This window comes from Phaseolus vulgaris, chromosome 9 (genome assembly GCF_051622355.1).
Source record: "Phaseolus vulgaris cultivar YP4 chromosome 9, ASM5162235v1, whole genome shotgun sequence".
Classification (NCBI taxonomy): domain Eukaryota; kingdom Viridiplantae; phylum Streptophyta; class Magnoliopsida; order Fabales; family Fabaceae; genus Phaseolus; species Phaseolus vulgaris.
The window spans coordinates 24,437,710-24,456,247 of NC_143506.1; the positions used below are offsets into that span (position 1 = coordinate 24,437,710).

The following is an 18,538-nucleotide window of genomic DNA, read 5'->3' on the forward strand; positions in this document are numbered from 1 at the left end:
TATGTGGATACTATTTTATTTTTATAGTGATGTTCATATGTAAATAAAATATATGATGCTCATAATTTGTATGTAAAAACTTTAAAATATATACACATATAACATAACATGTTTGAAAGATTGTTTTGTTTGTGTAGTGTGTGCATTGCAACGGTTTTGATACTAAAAGAATGTTAAACTTTGTAAACATGAGTATATAAGTATGAATGTGGATTTTTTCTAATATTTTCTCAAATTTTGGTACTCCGTATATAAATACATTAAGATGGTTAGTTAAATTCAAGTAGACTAATCCTTTTATGTCTAATATATTATACCAAGAACATAACAAGATACAAAGTTGTCAAACTTAACACCAGAGACAGGATATAACTAACATGGTTTTGCATAACAAAGTGCTATACTGAAATGTATACACCTACCAATCAAGATTATCTATAATCCCCATTGCCACATCACAGATATGCTTCAAACCATCTTCTCTACGAGCAAGATCCAGAGGATAAGTCAAACCAGGGTACAGTTTGAAAGCGTTGTGACAAGCATTTGGGTAGTCTTTGGCAGCAGTTATGTGCATGTAAGCATAGTCATAAGCCTCATTAAGCAAATCCTGCACTGAAGCTTGGAGAGCATCACCAGCATATGTGTACTTATCTGCACACTCCTTGATGACCCTTTTCAAGGTTGTGTTGTTGGAGGGGCTAAGCAACTTGGAAGACAAATAGGAAGAAGTGGAAGTGGCATTGGTCATTCCAATCCCGATCATAATGACAGCTAGGCCCTTAGGATCTGCGTTTGGACTACTTGGATCGGATTTGAGGGAAGAGAAGCATAGATTGTAGTACTTGGTGTTCTTGCAAGTTCTCTTGATCAGAGTGGCATCTCCATTCACACAAGCATGTTGATGAGGGTATGCTAGAAAGAGGAGAAACAGGAAGAAGATCTTAGAAGCCATATAGAGTATGGAAGGGTCTTGCTATCTTGAGATTTTCTGAGGGGGAGGGGTGAAAAGAGAGGAGACAATTCATATACAGAAAAGTGGGGCAATAAAGTCAAGAAGTAGAGTTATATGATTCCTTTCTTCTTAAGATCTTATTTAGATCTGCTTTGTCTTGTGTTTTCATGATTACATGTATACTTTACTTTAATCTTTAGGTTTGTAAGGGTAAGGGTATGTGAAATTATCACAATATTTTATATATTGCATATAACAGATGTACAGGGTTTGATCAAGAGTCACGTGATAAGCTCTGTTCGTGAAAGAATCTCTTTGGAAATTATTTTTTGCTTTTAAGTATTTTTTGGGGGGATAGCCTTAAGTTGTCAAAACTAGTTGGTTTTTTCTTCTTGTATTTACTAAACTCTTGATAGATTCAAGGCTTTATTTGGAAGGTAGAAAGTATGGTACTCATAATGTTATGTTGTCTGCTAGCAAACATTTTATAGCCTAGAGTCACGGGTCATAAACCAACAAGAAATTTAGACTCTCAATCCAATATAAGCATGGTCTCAAATGTTCCTGCTCTGGCAATTCATAGTGGATTGGTCACTGCAGAAGCTTTAGCTTCCAATTATTGGGTTCTTTTTACAGAAGTAAAAAGTAACAACTTTTGTGTTTAGTGACTCAACTTTATTGAAAGTTAAATTTTCAATCCTGCATTGTTATTAGCATTCTAGAGATTTTTAGTAGACTGTTCCAACTTAAGATTATCAACTTCAATCCCAGCAATACATCAGTAGTTTGTTTTATTCTGTATAAACACGATATTTACATGAGTACTGAACTTCCCCCATGAAATTTAAAGCAAACTTATGAAGATTGTTTCGTTACAATGACCACAGCTAAAGACATAATCAATTATATTTTATTTACTTATTTTCCGACTATCAAAGTAGTTGTTTGAATAATTCTATGCAGTCATGCGGATTATGCAACGCAGGCCCTCCCCTTTAAGCATATATTCAAAGGCTTTGTTGATTTCCGAAAAAGGTACTTCATGGGTGATAAATTTCTCCAGTTCAAGTTCCTGTCACATTTGAAACAATAAAGAAGAAAAGGAGTAAGTTTCCAAGTCAGGAGCAGTTACAAAAGGTTGACATGAAGTATCAGAAGAAAAACAAACGGAAGTTTCCCACTGAAAAGCTATGAGAAAAGGTTGACAATACATATATTTTAGTGTCTAAATCCAACAACAGTGCCATTTAGTCAACGAAAGCTACTTTTCACAAAGAAATTGCTATGCACTGTTTTTCCAGCATGCTTTGACTAAAGAAACTCTCATGTGTAGTCATTAACCACAATGACAAGGTATGAAGAAAAGGTTGAAATTACCGAGATTGATCAGGTGACAGTGTGGCATGTAACATGTTCACATGATTAAGATGGTTTCCAATCACAGAAAAACCAATAACCATAACAATCTCGAATCTCAACTAATGTGTGGATGCATATTAAATATAAGTGAGTCACTAGTTTCAAATTCAAACAAACAATGATAAAACATATAAGTGAACTCATCTTATCTTATAAGTTACTAGTTTTATAAGGTTGAGTTTTAACTTAAATTCTACTAAGAATCTTCCTAAATGATGTACCCACTGACCTTATTCATGTACATCTCCACCACTGATGGGAGGTCAGAACGTGGTTTATAGTTGCCAAAGAAAGTACCCTTGAGAGTCTTTTCGTTTAGGATATTAATTGGATGAGTTCTGAAAGCATCGTCTTTATTTGGCACACCAACAAGTACAGCTATACCCCATCCCTAAAGAGTTATACAGAGGAAGTCAGAATGAGAATTTAGGACTTAGCATTTGAAGACATCCATTGATACACTGCAGTTAAAATCATGGAAAAATCAAATGACTTGAGAAGAAGCTTGAGGAACATTACATCGTGCACACATTCAAATGCTGAGATCATAGCACCGACACTGCCAGTACACTCAACACTTCGGTCCACTCCCCCGTCAGTTATTTCAGCAATCACCTGAAATGAATTAAAGAGATTCAAGTAAGCGTAAAAGATGTGTATAATTTCATGACTGGTCAGTTAATAGTTGGTGACAAACCTCTTGAACTGGCTTGTCATAATCTTTTGGATTCACAAACTCAGTAACTCCAAACTTCTTAGCTGTAGACCAGAATAAGCACATTCAGAACAGAATCAATGCAGAGTTATTTAAAGTTCTTGATGTATCAGGATCCTGAATAGCAAGCTGATTAAGGTGTTTATGAACATATCTGGAGAAATAGTTTAACTACGCATATATTTAACAAATTCTTATTAAAAGTGATGTGAGTCTATCAAGCTTATCAGAATAAGCTAAAAGGAGATTTCAGAAATATGATGAGCATCTTCCATGAGTTCAAATAAACTCTTCCTAGTGCGTATGTAATGTAAGCGCATGTGTGTGCGGGTACAAGGTTTTTTAACTGTTACTCACCTTCAGTAAATCTCTTGGAATTCAAGTCAACCCCAATTATCCTGGAAGCTCCAGCAAGTCTAGCTCCCTCGGCAGCCTACAGAAAATGTAAAAGCAAAAACAGTTACTGAGCAGTGATAGATGCACCAAAATTTCCTTTTATTGGGAAGAGGCAAGGCAACTCACAGCAAGCCCCACTGCTCCCAATCCAAATATAGCTACTGATGAACCTTTTCTTGGTTTTGCAACATTCAGTGTAGCACCAAGACCTTCAATAACAAAACCAATGATATACTTAATTGAAAGAGAAAGTCTACAATTGACTAAAAGAGCAGAATGTAGTTATTCTAACCTGTTGAGATTCCACAGCTCAGAACACAAACTTTGTCAAGTGGGGCAGTGGGGTTGATCTTGGCAACACAGCCAACATGGACTACAGTGTATTCACTGAAAGTGGAGGTTCCAACAAAGTGGTATATTGGTTGTCCTTTGATTGAAAACCTTGACTTGCCATCATTCAGCATCACTCCACGGTCAGTATTAATCCTAAGGAGGTCACACATGTTACTTTCCTCTGATTTGCAGTGATCACACTCCTTGCACTCCCCTGTGAAGACTGGAAGCACATGATCACCAGGCTTGAGATCTATCACACCCTCACCAACACTTTCCACGATTCTGAAAGCAAAGAAAAAAACAAGGTTTAAAACATAAGATATATACAATCAAATTTGAGATTAAGAAAGATGCTGTTGTTTTATAAATGGAAATTGTGCATACCCTCCTGCTTCATGACCAAATATCCGTGGAAATAGAGGTGTCTGTCCCTGTAAAACATCCAATCTAACAATTTCAGCATATGTTCAGTTATACTTACAGAACTACTATGATTTAGAAATTAGAACCATTGATTACCTTGGCTTCCCAGAAGTAGACATCAGTATGGCAGAGTGAGGTGAACAAGATCTTCAGACGAACTTCATTAGCCTGTGGTGGAGCTACCTCAACTTCCTCTATCACCAGCGGTTTTCCGGCTTCCCATGCCACCGCAGCTGCAATGTAGTACTATTAATCAACTCATGTATGATCAAGGTTATAAGTTAAAGTCTTAGGGATGAGTAGCCTTTTTAAGTAACCACTTATGTGAGAGCGCTACCACTTTGCCATAAGAGAGGAAAACATATTATTTAATCACTAAAAGTTACAAAAAAGGAACATATTATGTGTATTAAGAAGAAGCAGATAAGACAAATGCATGCAACGCAATTAAAGAAAGTTGATGGTTGCATGGCTCAACACGAACAACTGGGCAAGCATATGAGGAAAACACATTGGAAGACTCATAATTAGGGAAAAAAGTGGAAAAAGAAAATCACAAGACTCATAAGATTTTTAATTGTTGGTTATACTCTTCACTGTAGTATCTAAAGTAAACACTCCACAAATAACTCTTAGTATAGGCATGCAATCTGGGAAAGCAATGAATGGATATCTTAGTTAGACCATTTGCGCAGTAAAAACTAAAGCAATAAATAAAATAAAACAATTGCAATGCAACAGGTACAGTTGTAAATATGCAGTTACCTTTGCACTTTATGACCTTTCCAGCAGTACTTGAAGCCATTTTCTTTGCTTTTAAACTCCTTGATTGACTTTTTGATCAGTAATCACTTGCACAGAACACACAAGTACTTTTCTTTTTCAATGTACAGAAACGGGTTGGTTTCTGTGGAATATATATAGTGCACCAATGAAGAAGAATTGTCATCTCCGAGGTTTAAAATTATCAAAACAGTAGGAGAAAGAAAAACCATGGAATCCACTGGTTTTGGTTCCCTTGACTAACAACAAAAGTTTACAAACAGCGGCGCCTTTGGTCTTTCTAATTCTAATGTCTGGTTTCTGGTGGTTGAACTTATGTATGATATAATAACAAACCAAATTGCAGATATCCTACAACTTGTGAAACCTCACTTCTAAAGGCTTCAATTCAATAGGAACTGAACAAGTCAAGCAGGTTGAGGCCTAACAGACTACATAACATTAGACGCAACTTGTAAGGTTCTTAATTAAAATATTGACACAAACACACTTCGTCCAATCTCCAAAATGTAGGACGGTGACATATTCATATAGTATATCATTATGAACAAGATTAATCAAATATAACAAAAAATAATCTAATTCATCTATCTAAAATTCAAATATAACAAAAATAAATCTAATTTATCGGTCTAAAATCTAAAAAGTGAAAAAAACAATATGATTTATTTAAGTCATTTCATCCCTTTCTTTCATTGAAAATAATATTTTAGTTTAAATTTATTTAAAGACAAATTAACAATTTTAAAAAATTTCACATTATATGAAGATATAATAAGAGCTTAAATAAAAAAATTCTGGATAATACATATATAATCTAAATAAGTTTCAATTTTTTTGAAATTGTTACTTATTTCTATAATAATAGAAACTTATACAATAAATTTTAATTTTTAAAAGATTATTATATTTATTCTCTTAAATATTATATTTATCCTTTTAAATATTGTTTTTAAATGAATTTAAACTAAAATGGTTTTTTATGATTCTTAAACCTAAATCCTAAATCATAAAAGAAATGATGAAATTAACAAATCATATTTTTATTTTTATTTTTGGAAGTTAGATTTATTTTTGTTATATTTGAATTTTAGATAGATGTAAGAGTAACACTGATAAACGCCTCAGAGATATGAATCTCACTATAAGCATTCTTTGTAAAGAAATTAACACGTTGACGGACAGTTCTAGGCCTCGTAAACGTCTCACTAATCAATCATGAAATTGATTTTTAACAACTGGTAATTAATCACTTACTGAGGCAACAGTTGAATAAAAAATGAATTTACAGTCATTAAAGGTAATTATTTTACAGTCATGTTAAGATTTTGTAATTATTTTGAAAATCATAGAATAATTTTTAATTACTAAACAGTATAAAGTAGAAATGTAATAATAAAACTCTGCTTCAGCACCCGTTCTCATTTCTATGCTATAAATAATAATAACTTTCAGAAAAAATTTAAAAAAGAACATTGTTTTTCTTACCAAGAGTTCTAACAAGTGATTCATCTTTAATCGTTAAATTTAATGAAAATAAAAGATGAAGATAAAGAGTAATTTTTAACTTGATCTTCTTTTAATAATTGTTGATGTTACTATTATAAGTGTAAATTATAGAGTCCAAACAGTGAATACATCTAGGATTCAGAAATGCAAGGCCCTAACTCCAGAATGGAGTAAATAATACAATGCTAAAGAGGAGGGGCTGCATGGTATTGCATAGAATCAAAGATGTGTATACAAGACAATCCTCAACTCAACAAAGTGATTGGTATATATCAATATTAAGAATTGTTTTACATGAAGGCTACTGGATTAATAAAATTTAGTGTACTAATGTTGGCACACCACTATTGGTAAACATCACTACACTTTTACATCAGATCTAAAGCGGGAGATCTACATGAGTTAACTGTTGTCTGCGGAGCAGGGTTGGTGATTCAAAAAAGCATGTAAAGGAAAAGTGGTGCAACAATTTTTCCACTTTAATTTACCATTAAAGAGTACGATCGATTACAATGAAACTATTGAAACAATTTGATAAATTTACAATTCTCTCAAAAATCCCCGTGAGAAATTACAATGTGGGTAGTAATGCATTTCACATAACAGCTCACACCAAAACCCTCAGAGCTCCATCTGTGGCAAAAAAGGTATCGCGTACACAAAATTGAATTATTTGAACATTTTTCAGTACCCTTCAGCTTGTTCAAGAATATATCAATCTTCCTTTTCATAATATGCATCCCAAGTTGATATTCATATTGAAAAGGAACAGTGGGCAAGGGCAGCTTCTCAAAGAACAGGGCAGCACGAAGTTTAACCGTGCAAATTAGATCAGATGAGAGAAAACAAGCTTAATTAGGTTAACCCATTGTTGCTATTTCTGGACAAGATTGATTGTGTTCTTTTCCCAATAAATAGATGCATCTGTAAATGACAATTGATGTTAAATAAAGCATGCTCCAATTGTCACCTTATTCAATTACTCACCACAACCAAAACCAAAATTATGAACACTAAAGATAATTGAAGTTGGAATATAACCAAACGCTAACAAACCTGAATGTCAAGTTTAAGTCCCTCTCAAAGAAAATGGCTCGCCATTAAAAGTTGTGGGTTTTCCTTCTCCTCTTCGATCACCTTCGTAGCTTCATCTTTAATGTTTTGAACCTTTTTATCCCAGATATCATCAACTAGTTTCCAAGTTTCATCACTAACCATTTGTGTCTGCAGTAAAACGAAGGAAAAATGAAAGAGCACAAATCAGTTGTATGACAAACTATGGCACCTTAATATAAAACAAGGTTTCGACTTGTACCTCTGTAGGGCGAGGTGCCCCAAAGGTCGAAAATCCAACGTTGCCTGGGGCAAATGTAACCCTTCCAGGAAGACTGATCCCATGGATTCCCCATCGTCCAGCATAAATCAGTGCTCCATATTCATCAACTGGACTGACAGGAGGCTAAACAAGACTCGGAAAAAAATTGAATCTCAAAAGAGTATCATTTATTCAACCAAGAAGATAGATATTAGAAAAAGAAAGAAAGAAAAATTGAGGATAGGCCTGCTATACAAAAGCTTTGTAATGCGTAAAAAATCCAACAAATGACACAAGTAATAAATATATGCCAAATCACTTGTTGAAATGCGAGAATACTTCCAAATCGTGCATTAAATACCAAAAATGTGTCATTAGAAAATCTCAATCCCACAGACAAGCACAAGTATAACAATGGTAATGGCCGGCAAATGATAAAACAGGACAACGTGCTGCTTTACTTTAGTTTAAGATCTAACCTGAGCTACACGAGGAGCGCTCTTATAGATGTCCCAAATCTCCTCAGCTTGGATTTTACCCTTTTCAAGCAAAATATCTGCAAAACAAGTAAGCATGTAGCAATTTTTGCTGTGCACCTCTTCATGTGAAATTATCAAAAATTGCTAACTAATGCAACACAGTAAAAGTTAAATTCTAAAAGCAGGTATAAATTATCATGAACTAAATAAATCCCCCAAGATATGGTTCATTCGTTAACAAAAAACTCACAAGAGAACCAGACCTGTGATTGTTTCAACTGCCAAATGGTATTCTTGTAGCACCGATGAACACTTCTCTGTAGCATAACGCATATACTCATCTCGAAGTGCTTCAAGCTTCATTGCAAGCTGTATAAAATGTTCAACATAAGTTGTGATACAACTATACTCATCAAACACTTCTGTTAAGCGAAAGAAAGTGTATTAAAGCACAATCTGTTAGATCCCATAGACATACATTGGGCACAAGATCACTATAGTTTTTGTAATATGCTTTCCCAAAGGCAGTCATTCCTGTCTGCAGAATTAAAAACTCTGCACGCCTTGAAGCTTCTAATGTTGCCTTTGCAGAGATCCAACACATGTTGTCAATCCCAAACATCTCCTCCTCAATTACTCTTGCTACAAACAAATTTTAATAAGCAAAAAAGATCAATAAAAGTACCAATCTTAGATAATCATCTTGTGGCTAGCTACATGAAGTTCTTTGTATCCTTCTGTTAAAGTGTATATGAAATACAAATTTAAGTTTACATTAAGAACCTGGACTTCGGTGGTTTTTATTTAATCTACTATAATTATTATTAAAAGAAACAGAATTTGAAATGTTTTAAAGAACAATATCTAAATGATGAAAGTCACATAAATCAAATTACGATCAGATTGCAAATAAGACTTTCCAAAATGACCTGAAACTCAAAAACAACTTACGAGCACAAGCACGCACTATAGAGTTTATGTAATCTGATTTCCTTGCAAAAACCTGACCAGAAATTTCAGTATAACGCATATTTGGCTGGCTACGGATGGAACTTATATCAGTCTGTAAAAGATAAACACCCAGTGACAAGGTTGAAATAATAATATATCCACACACATGGAACTTGCTATAAAACAGAGATCAATGACCTCTACAAAAGGACGGTGGGGCTCAGGAAAATAACATGCAAGAACAGCAACAGCTGCTTCTCTGTATGCCAATCTCAGTTTTAATTCTTCTGGAATATCAGTACTATCCTCTTGCCCAGTTTCAAATGTTCCTTTTTGCTGTAAATCCATAAGATTTATCAGACGGTATAAAATTGAACCAAAGATGATTCAAAATGTCATAAGAAATAATATTATTGCCCAACTACAACGAAGCTAAGAAAACACCTACCCTTTTTAATGCCTCAAGCAGTTCATCTCGTCCAATGTAATCCAAATCCTTCCTAGCTGTCAAAATTCCAGCTTCATTCCTATCAATTAGTTCAAGATAATATCAGCCTATATTCTCATGACAGACTAGTAAAGCAATATCCCAAAAAGATTACTTACAGTATATTTTGTAGCTCTGCCCCAGTAAAATCTTCGGTCTGCTCGGAAATTTCCTTCAGTAATGTATGTTTTTCCTCCTCTGAGCGAAAAAATTTATTCCTAGCATGCACCTAGTGTGCATTATAAAAATATGAGAAAAAAGAAATTAAAGATGATGAAATACTAGAGGAAAACAAGATCTCGGCAAATAACAATTGCAGTGGTAAAATACCTTCAAAATGGCATATCTTCCATCCTCGGATGGCAAACCTACTCTGATGATCTTGTCAAAACGACCCTTCCTCAATAGAGCAGGATCAAGAATATCCAACCTATTTGTGGCTCCTATAACGAGCACCTGAAATTCCAATTCAGTGTATCAAATAACAACTATATGATCCCAGCAACGAATTAAAAACTTACTTGTGCTGTGGAAACTTTGAATCCATCCATCTCAGTCAGTATCTGAAGTAAACCTTGCTCCCTTTCAGCACCTCCCTACATAATGCAATTCCAGATGTTTCATTAGAAAAGTCAAGAGAACTGGAGAAGTAAGAAAAGAATAAGCCATGTCCTAGCCTAGAAAAAATGTACAGGTTCTGCCGGGAACATTTATCAACAACCTTGCATGACATAAAATCATCAGAATAGCCCCAAAAGTACCAAGAAAAGGTCTTCAAATTACATTGGATTAAATTCCAACATCACTCTACTTCATAAAGCTGATAGCTAATAAGAAAATTTTAGTACCTTCTAAAGATGTCTATATTCAAAATCCATTGAACTACAGACAATAAATGTCACAAATCTGAAGACACGGAAATATGTAGTTTTCTTTGCTTTGTTACTTACCATGCTGATGATTCCTAGACGTAGTTTTTATACTGTTAGAATAAATTGTTAATATTAAACACCTGTTTAATGTGTTGTATTATTGTATTAGTTGTAACTGACTCATCGATGATTAGTACTTAATACTTAGCTGTAACTTAGGACATGATTTCTCTTGTGATTAATGTAGTAGAATAAATGTGTACCTGCAAGGACTGATTAACATATAGTTTTCCCTCAAATCCTCTTCTAACTCTATATGGTATCAGTGGTTTAATAATGATCCTTTATACCAGTGGTTTCGTGTTCCACTTTCCGAAGATCACTTTACAACAATAATCATGTGATCATAACCCAGTAACTGAACTGAATGGCATAGCCAAACGAAAATCAACATCTAGTTGAAATACCTTATACCTTGCTCTTTCCCTTCAACATACCATAATTTTGGGGGTATGCCATACTCACTACATGCTATCTGATCAATTGTATGCCACCACCCATCCTCCAAAACCAGGTGAGCCAGTTTCTATTGTTCACAAAGCAGGACTTCTATTTTCTTCTTCTTTACCTCTCCATTCACACTTGTTTTGTTCATGCCTTAACTCCGATAAAAAAAAAACTGGCCATGAAATCCCATGTCATTTCTTGGATAGTCTCAATTGCAAATAGGTTAAAAGTGCTACTATTAAGATCACAACAGATATATTGATTTTGCGGTTATTAGACTTTTTTAGGCTTGTCCTTTCTTCCTATTCACTCCAGATGTGTTTCATGACATTGGTAGTATGCTCCTAGTTGGTCATGGTTTCTTTTTGAATTATTTCCACACATTTCTCTACACTGAACCCCTTTGTTGTTTACAAATGATACCTACTACTTCTGACCCAATTGTTTCCCATCTTCCTAGAGACACATCTCCTACACCATCAGACTCTCTCCCTTTGCCTCCTTCATTGGGATTGTCCATAGCATTACACAAAGGTATCAACTTTGCTACGCTCAATATCCTGTCCACTTTATGTCTTCCCTTTAATAATTATCATTTTTCCTATTAACTTGATACACGCTGCATAGGTGGAGAGTAACTTTAGCATTTATTAGTATATATCTTTAGTAAAGCTGCTTTGTAGGAAAAGAATATGCATTTGGCCTCCATGTAGGAGCACAATGTCATTTTAAAAGGGCATAAATTGCAAGTACGTTAAGGGATTGGATAGTTTTCCTATATTGATGCCTTTTGTTCCTTCTAGGTTTCTTTTTCACTTCTTTTATTTTAACAGGTACTCTTATCCTTCTTTCTATATGTATTCTCCTTCTGCCTTAATTTCTTCTTTTATCCAAAAAGACAAGCCTTACGAAAATTGATAATATCTTATAGGACACTAGAACTTTGACAATTTTAAGTCGATTCAAGATTATTGCTACAGAAACATAAAATCTGTAGTTCCCTTATTCCCACACAAACTTCTATATATCGATTTGGGAGTACAAAAAAAGCAAAGTAAAAGTAGTTCATATCTTACTCCACCAATATCAGGTCCTCCACGTTTGCTACCAATAGCATCTATCTCATCAATAAAGATTATAGAAGGTGAAAATGATCTTGCATTTCCAAAGAGGTCCTTAACACGGGATGCAGCAACCCCTACAAACATCTGGGGAGAAAAGACAGATTAAATGTGTCAATTTCGTTTAGCTGTAAAGTTCCAAAGAAATAAGATATAAACAAAAATTAGGACAAGCCTTATCGAATGCAACACTTCGCATTCCATGGGGGCATACCATCATGAAGTCCATTCATTTAGACAAAAAGAATATTGTGAAGCACATGATGTAGATACAAATAGTTCGCACTTAGCACACTCTAATAAGTGTCAAATTTATCTCATTATCTGTGTATAACTGATTGAAAGAGGAATACTATATTCCATATTATTAGTTAATGATTAATATGTTGATGTCACCATTTAACCTTGTTAATTTAAATAAAAAAAAACAAATAATGGTCCTTTAATAATAATAAGTCAAAATGGCATCACTTTGGTCCTTTAATAATAATAAGTCAAAATGGCCCTTTAATGTTAATTTCTGATATAGTCCAATTTGAAGGACCAAATGATGTAAAAATAGACAATGAATTATCATCAGACGTTTTTTTTAAACTAGTACTCAGCCTGGAATGTCACCCCAACTTAACATCTCTTAGATTGAGGTAACCCTTATGGTTCTTGTTCTTGAGAAAATTTAAAAAAAGGATACAAAAGGAAAACTTGTTTCTTTATTTGTTTGAAAAATGAAGTTTATTTTTTTTTTGTGTTTGCTATTGTGTTGGGTGTGGGTACAAGTTGGGGAGGGGGGAAGAGGAAGGGGTTAAGTGTAGTTGCAAGTGGGGTAGTTTACAGTGCGGTGATACAAATGAAGATGCAACCTAGGATTGCATCAGGTGGGGTAGGGGGAAAAAGAGATTGGATGGGGAAAAAGAGATTGGATGTGGTGAGAAAGGGAGGAAGTGCAGTTGAGAAGTTGAGGAAGAAGAGGGGGGCAGGGAGGAGGGAGATGGAGGTTGGGATGGTGGGTTAATTTTAAATGTCAATAGAGTTAAGTTTAAGCTGAAGGAAGGACCATTTTAAAAACATAAAGGACTAAATTAAAAATTTTAAAAGATAAGGGACTAAACTGAATAAAACGTAAAACATAAAGGACCATTTGTATAATTTAGCCTAAATTTTATCTACAATCTCTTTCTTCAAAAATATAATGACTATGTTTGGATTTGGACAGTGAACCAAATAAATTCCAAAGTTCTACTTGCAAATTTCAATTCAATGCATATGAACATCTTTGGAGAAGAGGCAGCACCTCTACAAAATCTGTGCCATTGGCTGCAAAGAAAGGCAATCCTGCTTCACCTGCAATGGCTTTGGCCAGTAGGGTTTTACCAGTTCCAGGAGGCCCATGAAGAAGTACACCTTTTGGACAATAAATTCCTTTGTCTTGAAACTCATCGTCATTCTTTAAAATTCGAACAATCTCTTGTAGTTCTTTTTTTATATATTCCTGGCCAGCAAAATCATCAAATGTAACACCAGTTCTTTCTTCTGCGGATATAAATTTAGCCCTGAGGGGAAAACATAATAATGAGATTCTGGGTGTAAAGAAATTGGCTGTCAAAACCTAATGCTTTTTTCTTTTTATTTGAAGAAGTTGCACTAAAAATTTCCCAACAACATTTGAAACTTAACTCATTTCATGAGCCAGACACCACAAAACCACATTTCTTATAATGTACAAGGTTTACAAATATAGCTGCCTCAGTGTGTACCCCTCAACATGACCTAAATATCATCATAAAGATAAAGGAAAACAAAGACCCAACACATAGCAGCAACAGTAGCTGTCCATATATCAAGCAAGAAAGAAATAATAAATAATAATGGTTGGGCAAATTCAATCCTCGAAAGTTTAATTGAAAAGTACATATCGTCTAAGTTCTAAATAATTTATGCAGTGAGTAGAGCTAATACCCACATGTTTACAGTCAAGCAAATGCAAAGCATTTAGGATGTGAACAGTAAGTGGCCATATCCAGTAGCCTAGACTATTCCAAAGTTGGATAAAGATTTATGAAACAAAAATAATAATAGTAGATAATTTTCTGACAGCAGTGATAAGTAGTCTAGCCACCATTTAGCTAGAAAAACTTAAAAGGCAAAGGGCATTACCCATAGATTCTACTACAATGTCAATTTCATATTTCCCTTCCCCACAATTTAATTCTAAATCTCAAATAAAAAACTGTCCAGCCCAAAAGCAGTAGCTATTTGAGTAAGGCCAAATAATGATAAATATTCTCTAGCAAATCTTACAATAGAGATTTTTGTAGATCGTGGTTATAGATGTTTGTGGCTAGAATGTGACTCTGCCTTGGTTTGTCAAGCTTTTTCTTCTCCTCAGAGTGTACCTTGTGTTCTTAGAGGAAGATGGATTAAGTGTCTTAAAGTTGTGATGCTTGGACTTTAAGATTTCTCACATTTATCGCGAAGGCAAGCGTTTTGTTGACAATAGACTTGGGTTAATGATTTTCCTTATAGTCTTAGTTTAGATTTTTTTCGTAATAGGTATCAGCTCCTAGATTTTTGTTTTGCTTAGTTGTATACTTTGTGGGAGTGTAGCATGGGTTTGGTTTGGTTCCCCATGTTTTTGTATCTTTTTTCTCCCTTTTGTGATGCTTTCCATGGGATGGCACATGATTGTTGAATATTTGGGTATTAGCCAGTTGGGGCTATTGTTCATAATAATACATGTGAACCTTTTTATAAAAAAAAAAAATTAAAAGTTGAATGACAAGTATCAATGTCACTATTAGGAAGTTGATTTTAAGTCTAATTGGGCTTCACAAAACCTGATTAGTAAGGTGAGGTCTACACTCGCCTATATATTATATTTTGGTCATAACCCTAGTCGTTATGGGATCTCTAACACATGCCCTCATGCCGAGGACATTGAACATGGGAATAAAATCTAATATGTCCTAATATCAGCTTAAAAAGTGGATTTTAAGGATCTCAATTCGATGTGAGATCTCCAACGGTTACAAACCAGAATTATTCTATTTAAGTAGAGTAAAAAGAAGGAGGAACAAGTGATCAATCTCTCCTCCAAGGGTTTCTTACTCACAAAGAGCTAATGCTCAATTTACAAATGACACCCCAAAGAATGAAATCATTTCCATCCTCCTACTTATTAGCCCCTAACTAATTGATATCCTGATTGTCTTAACTAACTCCTCCTTTCCCATAGTCCTAACAATCAGCCAGCTAAAAACCTGTCATAAATGACATAACTGAAATTCTAACAACCAACAGGAAACATACAAAAATTTATCCACTTACCGACTCTGTCCTAGAGATCCAAGAGCACGACTTCGGAGTGGCTGGCTAGTCGTTTGGCTAGGAGTTCCCAAATCACAAGGTATCAACTTTGCATATATTGGTCTCATCAAATTATCGATCCACACATAAAAACCAACAGCCAGAGCAAGACGCATAGACCATATGACAGCAACTGCAACAGTTGAGTATATTTCAGCAGGCACAGCATCCACATTAATGACATCAACATTTACAATTTGCTGATGTAATTTTCTCCATACGTCATTCCAACTATCAATTGGCATTCGATTGACTGGATGACGCCGAAAAATAATATCCTCAGGATTCCCTTCAGTTCCTATCACTGTCCCATTTTTGTAATATGGTAGAACAACTGCAGAAACATGGGAACAAATATGAGCAAAACAACATTTCAACCAGCATACAGCTTTACATAGCTGGGCTGAAAGCAATAGCATGGACCACAGTGCAGCGCACCAATACAATAATTTGTAAAATACACAGCAATACAAATTGTAAAATTATAAAATGCCAGATAGCACATGCTTTCAGAAGTTTACATTGCCTGATGTGAAGCTTACGAAACCTTCAAACTCAACAAAACAGAAATTTAACAAACCTAAATGCAGAAGTGCAGATTGAAGGACCATTGATATTATTATGCCATTCTGCGGTTAATTCTGCTGACTCTTCTTTGTTCTACCTTCTTTTTCTTTTCTTTTCTTTTTTAATCGGCAAATGTTAGTTGTCAATATGTTAGTTTTTGCTAGTGAGGGGATTTGAACCAATGCCCTATCCTTCTCTCCCTTCAAATTCTACCACCAAGCCAACCTTGTATCTCCACCTTTTCTTTTCAGGAGAAGAAATGAAAAAATGACATCCCTTCATCTTCATTACTTAATAGGCAATAAACAAAAACAAGATTGTCTCAAACCGACAGCAAATAAACGGCAATAAACACAAACTAATTTCATCGACCAACTAACATGTTCAACCCAACACTAAGAACTTCTCATAATGCACCGAATTAAACTCAGGAGTGACAAAAATGCAAAAACAATATAAAACAGAGTCTTCTCTAATCTCTTTCAGCTAAACTTCTAAACACAATCACATTTTCCGCATTAACTATCATAAGATCCTCATTCAACATATTCAAATCACCAAGCCAAAAATCAAACTAATAATACCCACTAAACATCTTCCTCACAACTAGCAAAATAGTTTCGTGTCCGGCAAGCACAAATTTCTCCACAAGCACTTACGAGAAAAGAAAATAAAAACTTAAAATCAACTATGCAATTAATTTTTATAGAAACTTTTTCATTTAACTATTTTTTCTACTCCTGAAAAAGAAAAGGAAAGGAAAAAACCCCACCTGATACTGTTTGACCGTAATTAGAGTACTCCATAAACTGTACATTATTAGAGTCAAGAAGTCTCAAAAAATCGCTGAACTCTATCCCGTGTGAGTTTTCAGGATCCCACTCAGTCCCCTTGAGTTTTCCACGCATAGTCAACAGAGCTCTGCTCCACGAAGAAGCCATCACAAGCTGCCTCTCTAACTGCACGTTCGCCTTCTTGTCAAGCTCTTCCAACTCATCCATTCTCTTCCTTTCCGCCTCCTTCAGTTTCTGTGCACAGTTCACTTTTCTCATCAACACACAAGTTCCAAATGAAATAAGCACACGTGCATAAATATCAAAAATTGCATATTTGCATTGCAGCATAGTGCCCACAATCTAGATAACGCTGAATTCTCAATTTCCAGAATTTCCTAAAATCGTTCTCTTTTTCCTTCTGTGACAAACCTCGAATAGTTGCGCGGATTCAGCGTCTTGTTCTTGCTCTTGCTCTTTGTTGGGTGTGTCGGAAAGAGAATTGGAAGCGTTGATTCTGAGTTTGCATCGATTTGTGAAGTTGCGAGGGGGGAATGCATTAGTGAGAAAGCGAGGTGAATAGATGGAAAATTGGGGGAAATGGGTTTTGGAAGGGAAGAAGGGCTTTGGGAGTTGGAGCCAATCGATGGTGTTTGCGATTGAAGAATTCATGTTCTGCGATTATCAAATAAGCAAAAAGAGTTTCAGCTTTTGGCTATGTTCATATCTTCTTATCACCACACTTCGCTTCAGCTCACTCAACAATGTCTCCCAATTGCAGAGTGGTTATCAAGTTTCTGCATTTTGAAGTTCATGTTGGGGTTTAGGGGAAAGAAGATTATCGTTTTATTTATTTATTTATTTATTTATTTATTTTACATATAATCTTATTTTGCTTACTGAATAACATAATAGCAAAAAAATAAGGAAAATGGTAAATAAATAATATTTTCTTATTTAATATTCTTCTTATATATTTTTATTTTTATTTTATCTTTTATTAGAAGAGCTCTTCACCTTTATGAACACCCAGTGTCCAAAGAATTTTATTTATACACCATGGACTCAATCTCACTCTAGTTAATTTACATATAAAGTATAAATATATATTTTTAGTTAATTTTAGTTCTGTAAAATTAATTATTTTGACCTTGGTTATTATCAAAAAATTATATATTTTTTGGTCCTTTTAAAATAAAAAATTATTTTATAAGTTTTTATATGTTATAGCATTCATTAGTTATATAGATTAGATTATTATTTGATTTGATTTTATGTGATACCTTTAAACACTTTTTTAAATTTATAAAATAAGTATAATTTATTATTTCGAAATGAATATTGAAAAAATGATTTCAAAATTTGAAGACAACAAAAAAAATTATTTATAAAAAAAAATTATAAGGAATAAAAACAATCATTTTGAATAATGAAAGTCATATTTTAATTTGGATCTCATAAATTTAATTTTTTATAATTGAAGTAATTACGTTGACTATATCTAATATTATTTACCAAATTAATTCTTATTAGAAACACTTTTACACAGCAAACTCACTTAAAGAGC

The 18,538-nt window shown here is 34.3% G+C and overlaps 3 protein-coding genes across 3 annotated transcripts; all 3 read right to left on the reverse strand.

Moving 5' to 3' along the window:
* Positions 1-273: 273 nt before the first annotated feature.
* Positions 274-1,271, reverse strand: C/VIF2 (cell wall / vacuolar inhibitor of fructosidase 2). The gene has a single exon (XM_068626685.1). The coding sequence runs from the start codon at positions 953-955 to the stop codon at positions 419-421; it is 537 nt and encodes a 178-aa protein (XP_068482786.1). The 5' UTR covers positions 956-1,271; the 3' UTR covers positions 274-418.
* Positions 1,272-1,680: 409 nt separating this feature from the next.
* On the reverse strand, positions 1,681-5,436 carry LOC137821890 (alcohol dehydrogenase). Its single transcript, XM_068626684.2, has 10 exons — positions 5,010-5,436; positions 4,341-4,477; positions 4,206-4,252; positions 3,778-4,103; positions 3,612-3,694; positions 3,447-3,522; positions 3,072-3,133; positions 2,894-2,989; positions 2,604-2,765; positions 1,681-2,027 (listed from the first exon to the last, which is right to left on the reverse strand). Exons 1-10 carry the CDS (start codon positions 5,047-5,049, stop codon positions 1,911-1,913), a joined length of 1,146 nt encoding a protein of 381 aa, XP_068482785.1. The 5' UTR covers positions 5,050-5,436; the 3' UTR covers positions 1,681-1,910.
* A 1,345-nt stretch (positions 5,437-6,781) lies between these two features.
* Positions 6,782-17,833, reverse strand: EMB3144 (AAA-type ATPase family protein). Its single transcript, XM_068624786.2, has 17 exons — positions 17,404-17,833; positions 16,971-17,226; positions 15,593-15,965; positions 13,560-13,818; positions 12,224-12,355; positions 10,290-10,364; positions 10,099-10,224; positions 9,888-9,997; positions 9,730-9,808; positions 9,480-9,617; positions 9,282-9,393; positions 8,809-8,972; positions 8,594-8,699; positions 8,331-8,407; positions 7,852-7,995; positions 7,593-7,760; positions 6,782-7,460 (listed from the first exon to the last, which is right to left on the reverse strand). The coding sequence occupies exons 1-16, from the start codon at positions 17,641-17,643 to the stop codon at positions 7,617-7,619; spliced, it is 2,535 nt and encodes an 844-aa protein (XP_068480887.1). The 5' UTR covers positions 17,644-17,833; the 3' UTR covers positions 6,782-7,460; positions 7,593-7,616.
* Positions 17,834-18,538: the final 705 nt, after the last annotated feature.

Bases quoted from the DNA above. Each gene is read 5' to 3' on its own strand.
- LOC137821890 (XM_068626684.2), bottom strand. From the start codon at position 5,049: ATGGCTTCAAGTACTGCTGGAAAGGTCATAAAGTGCAAAG. The intron at 4,104-4,205 runs GTATGCACAATT...CTTTGCTTTCAG, and splicing joins TTTGGTCATGAAGCAGGAGG to AATCGTGGAAAGTGTTGGTG. The intron at 2,028-2,603 runs GTCAGTGGGTAC...CAAATGTGACAG, and splicing joins TGGAGATGTACATGAATAAG to GAACTTGAACTGGAGAAATT.
- EMB3144 (XM_068624786.2), bottom strand. From the start codon at position 17,643: ATGAATTCTTCAATCGCAAACACCATCGATTGGCTCCAACTCCCAAAG. The intron at 17,227-17,403 runs GTTTGTCACAGA...AACTGTGCACAG, and splicing joins AATCCGCGCAACTATTCGAG to AAACTGAAGGAGGCGGAAAG. The intron at 9,809-9,887 runs GTAAGTAATCTT...ACTAATTGATAG, and splicing joins GCAGAGCTACAAAATATACT to GAATGAAGCTGGAATTTTGA.
- C/VIF2 (XM_068626685.1), bottom strand. From the start codon at position 955: ATGGCTTCTAAGATCTTCTTCCTGTTTCTCCTCTTTCTAGCATACCCT.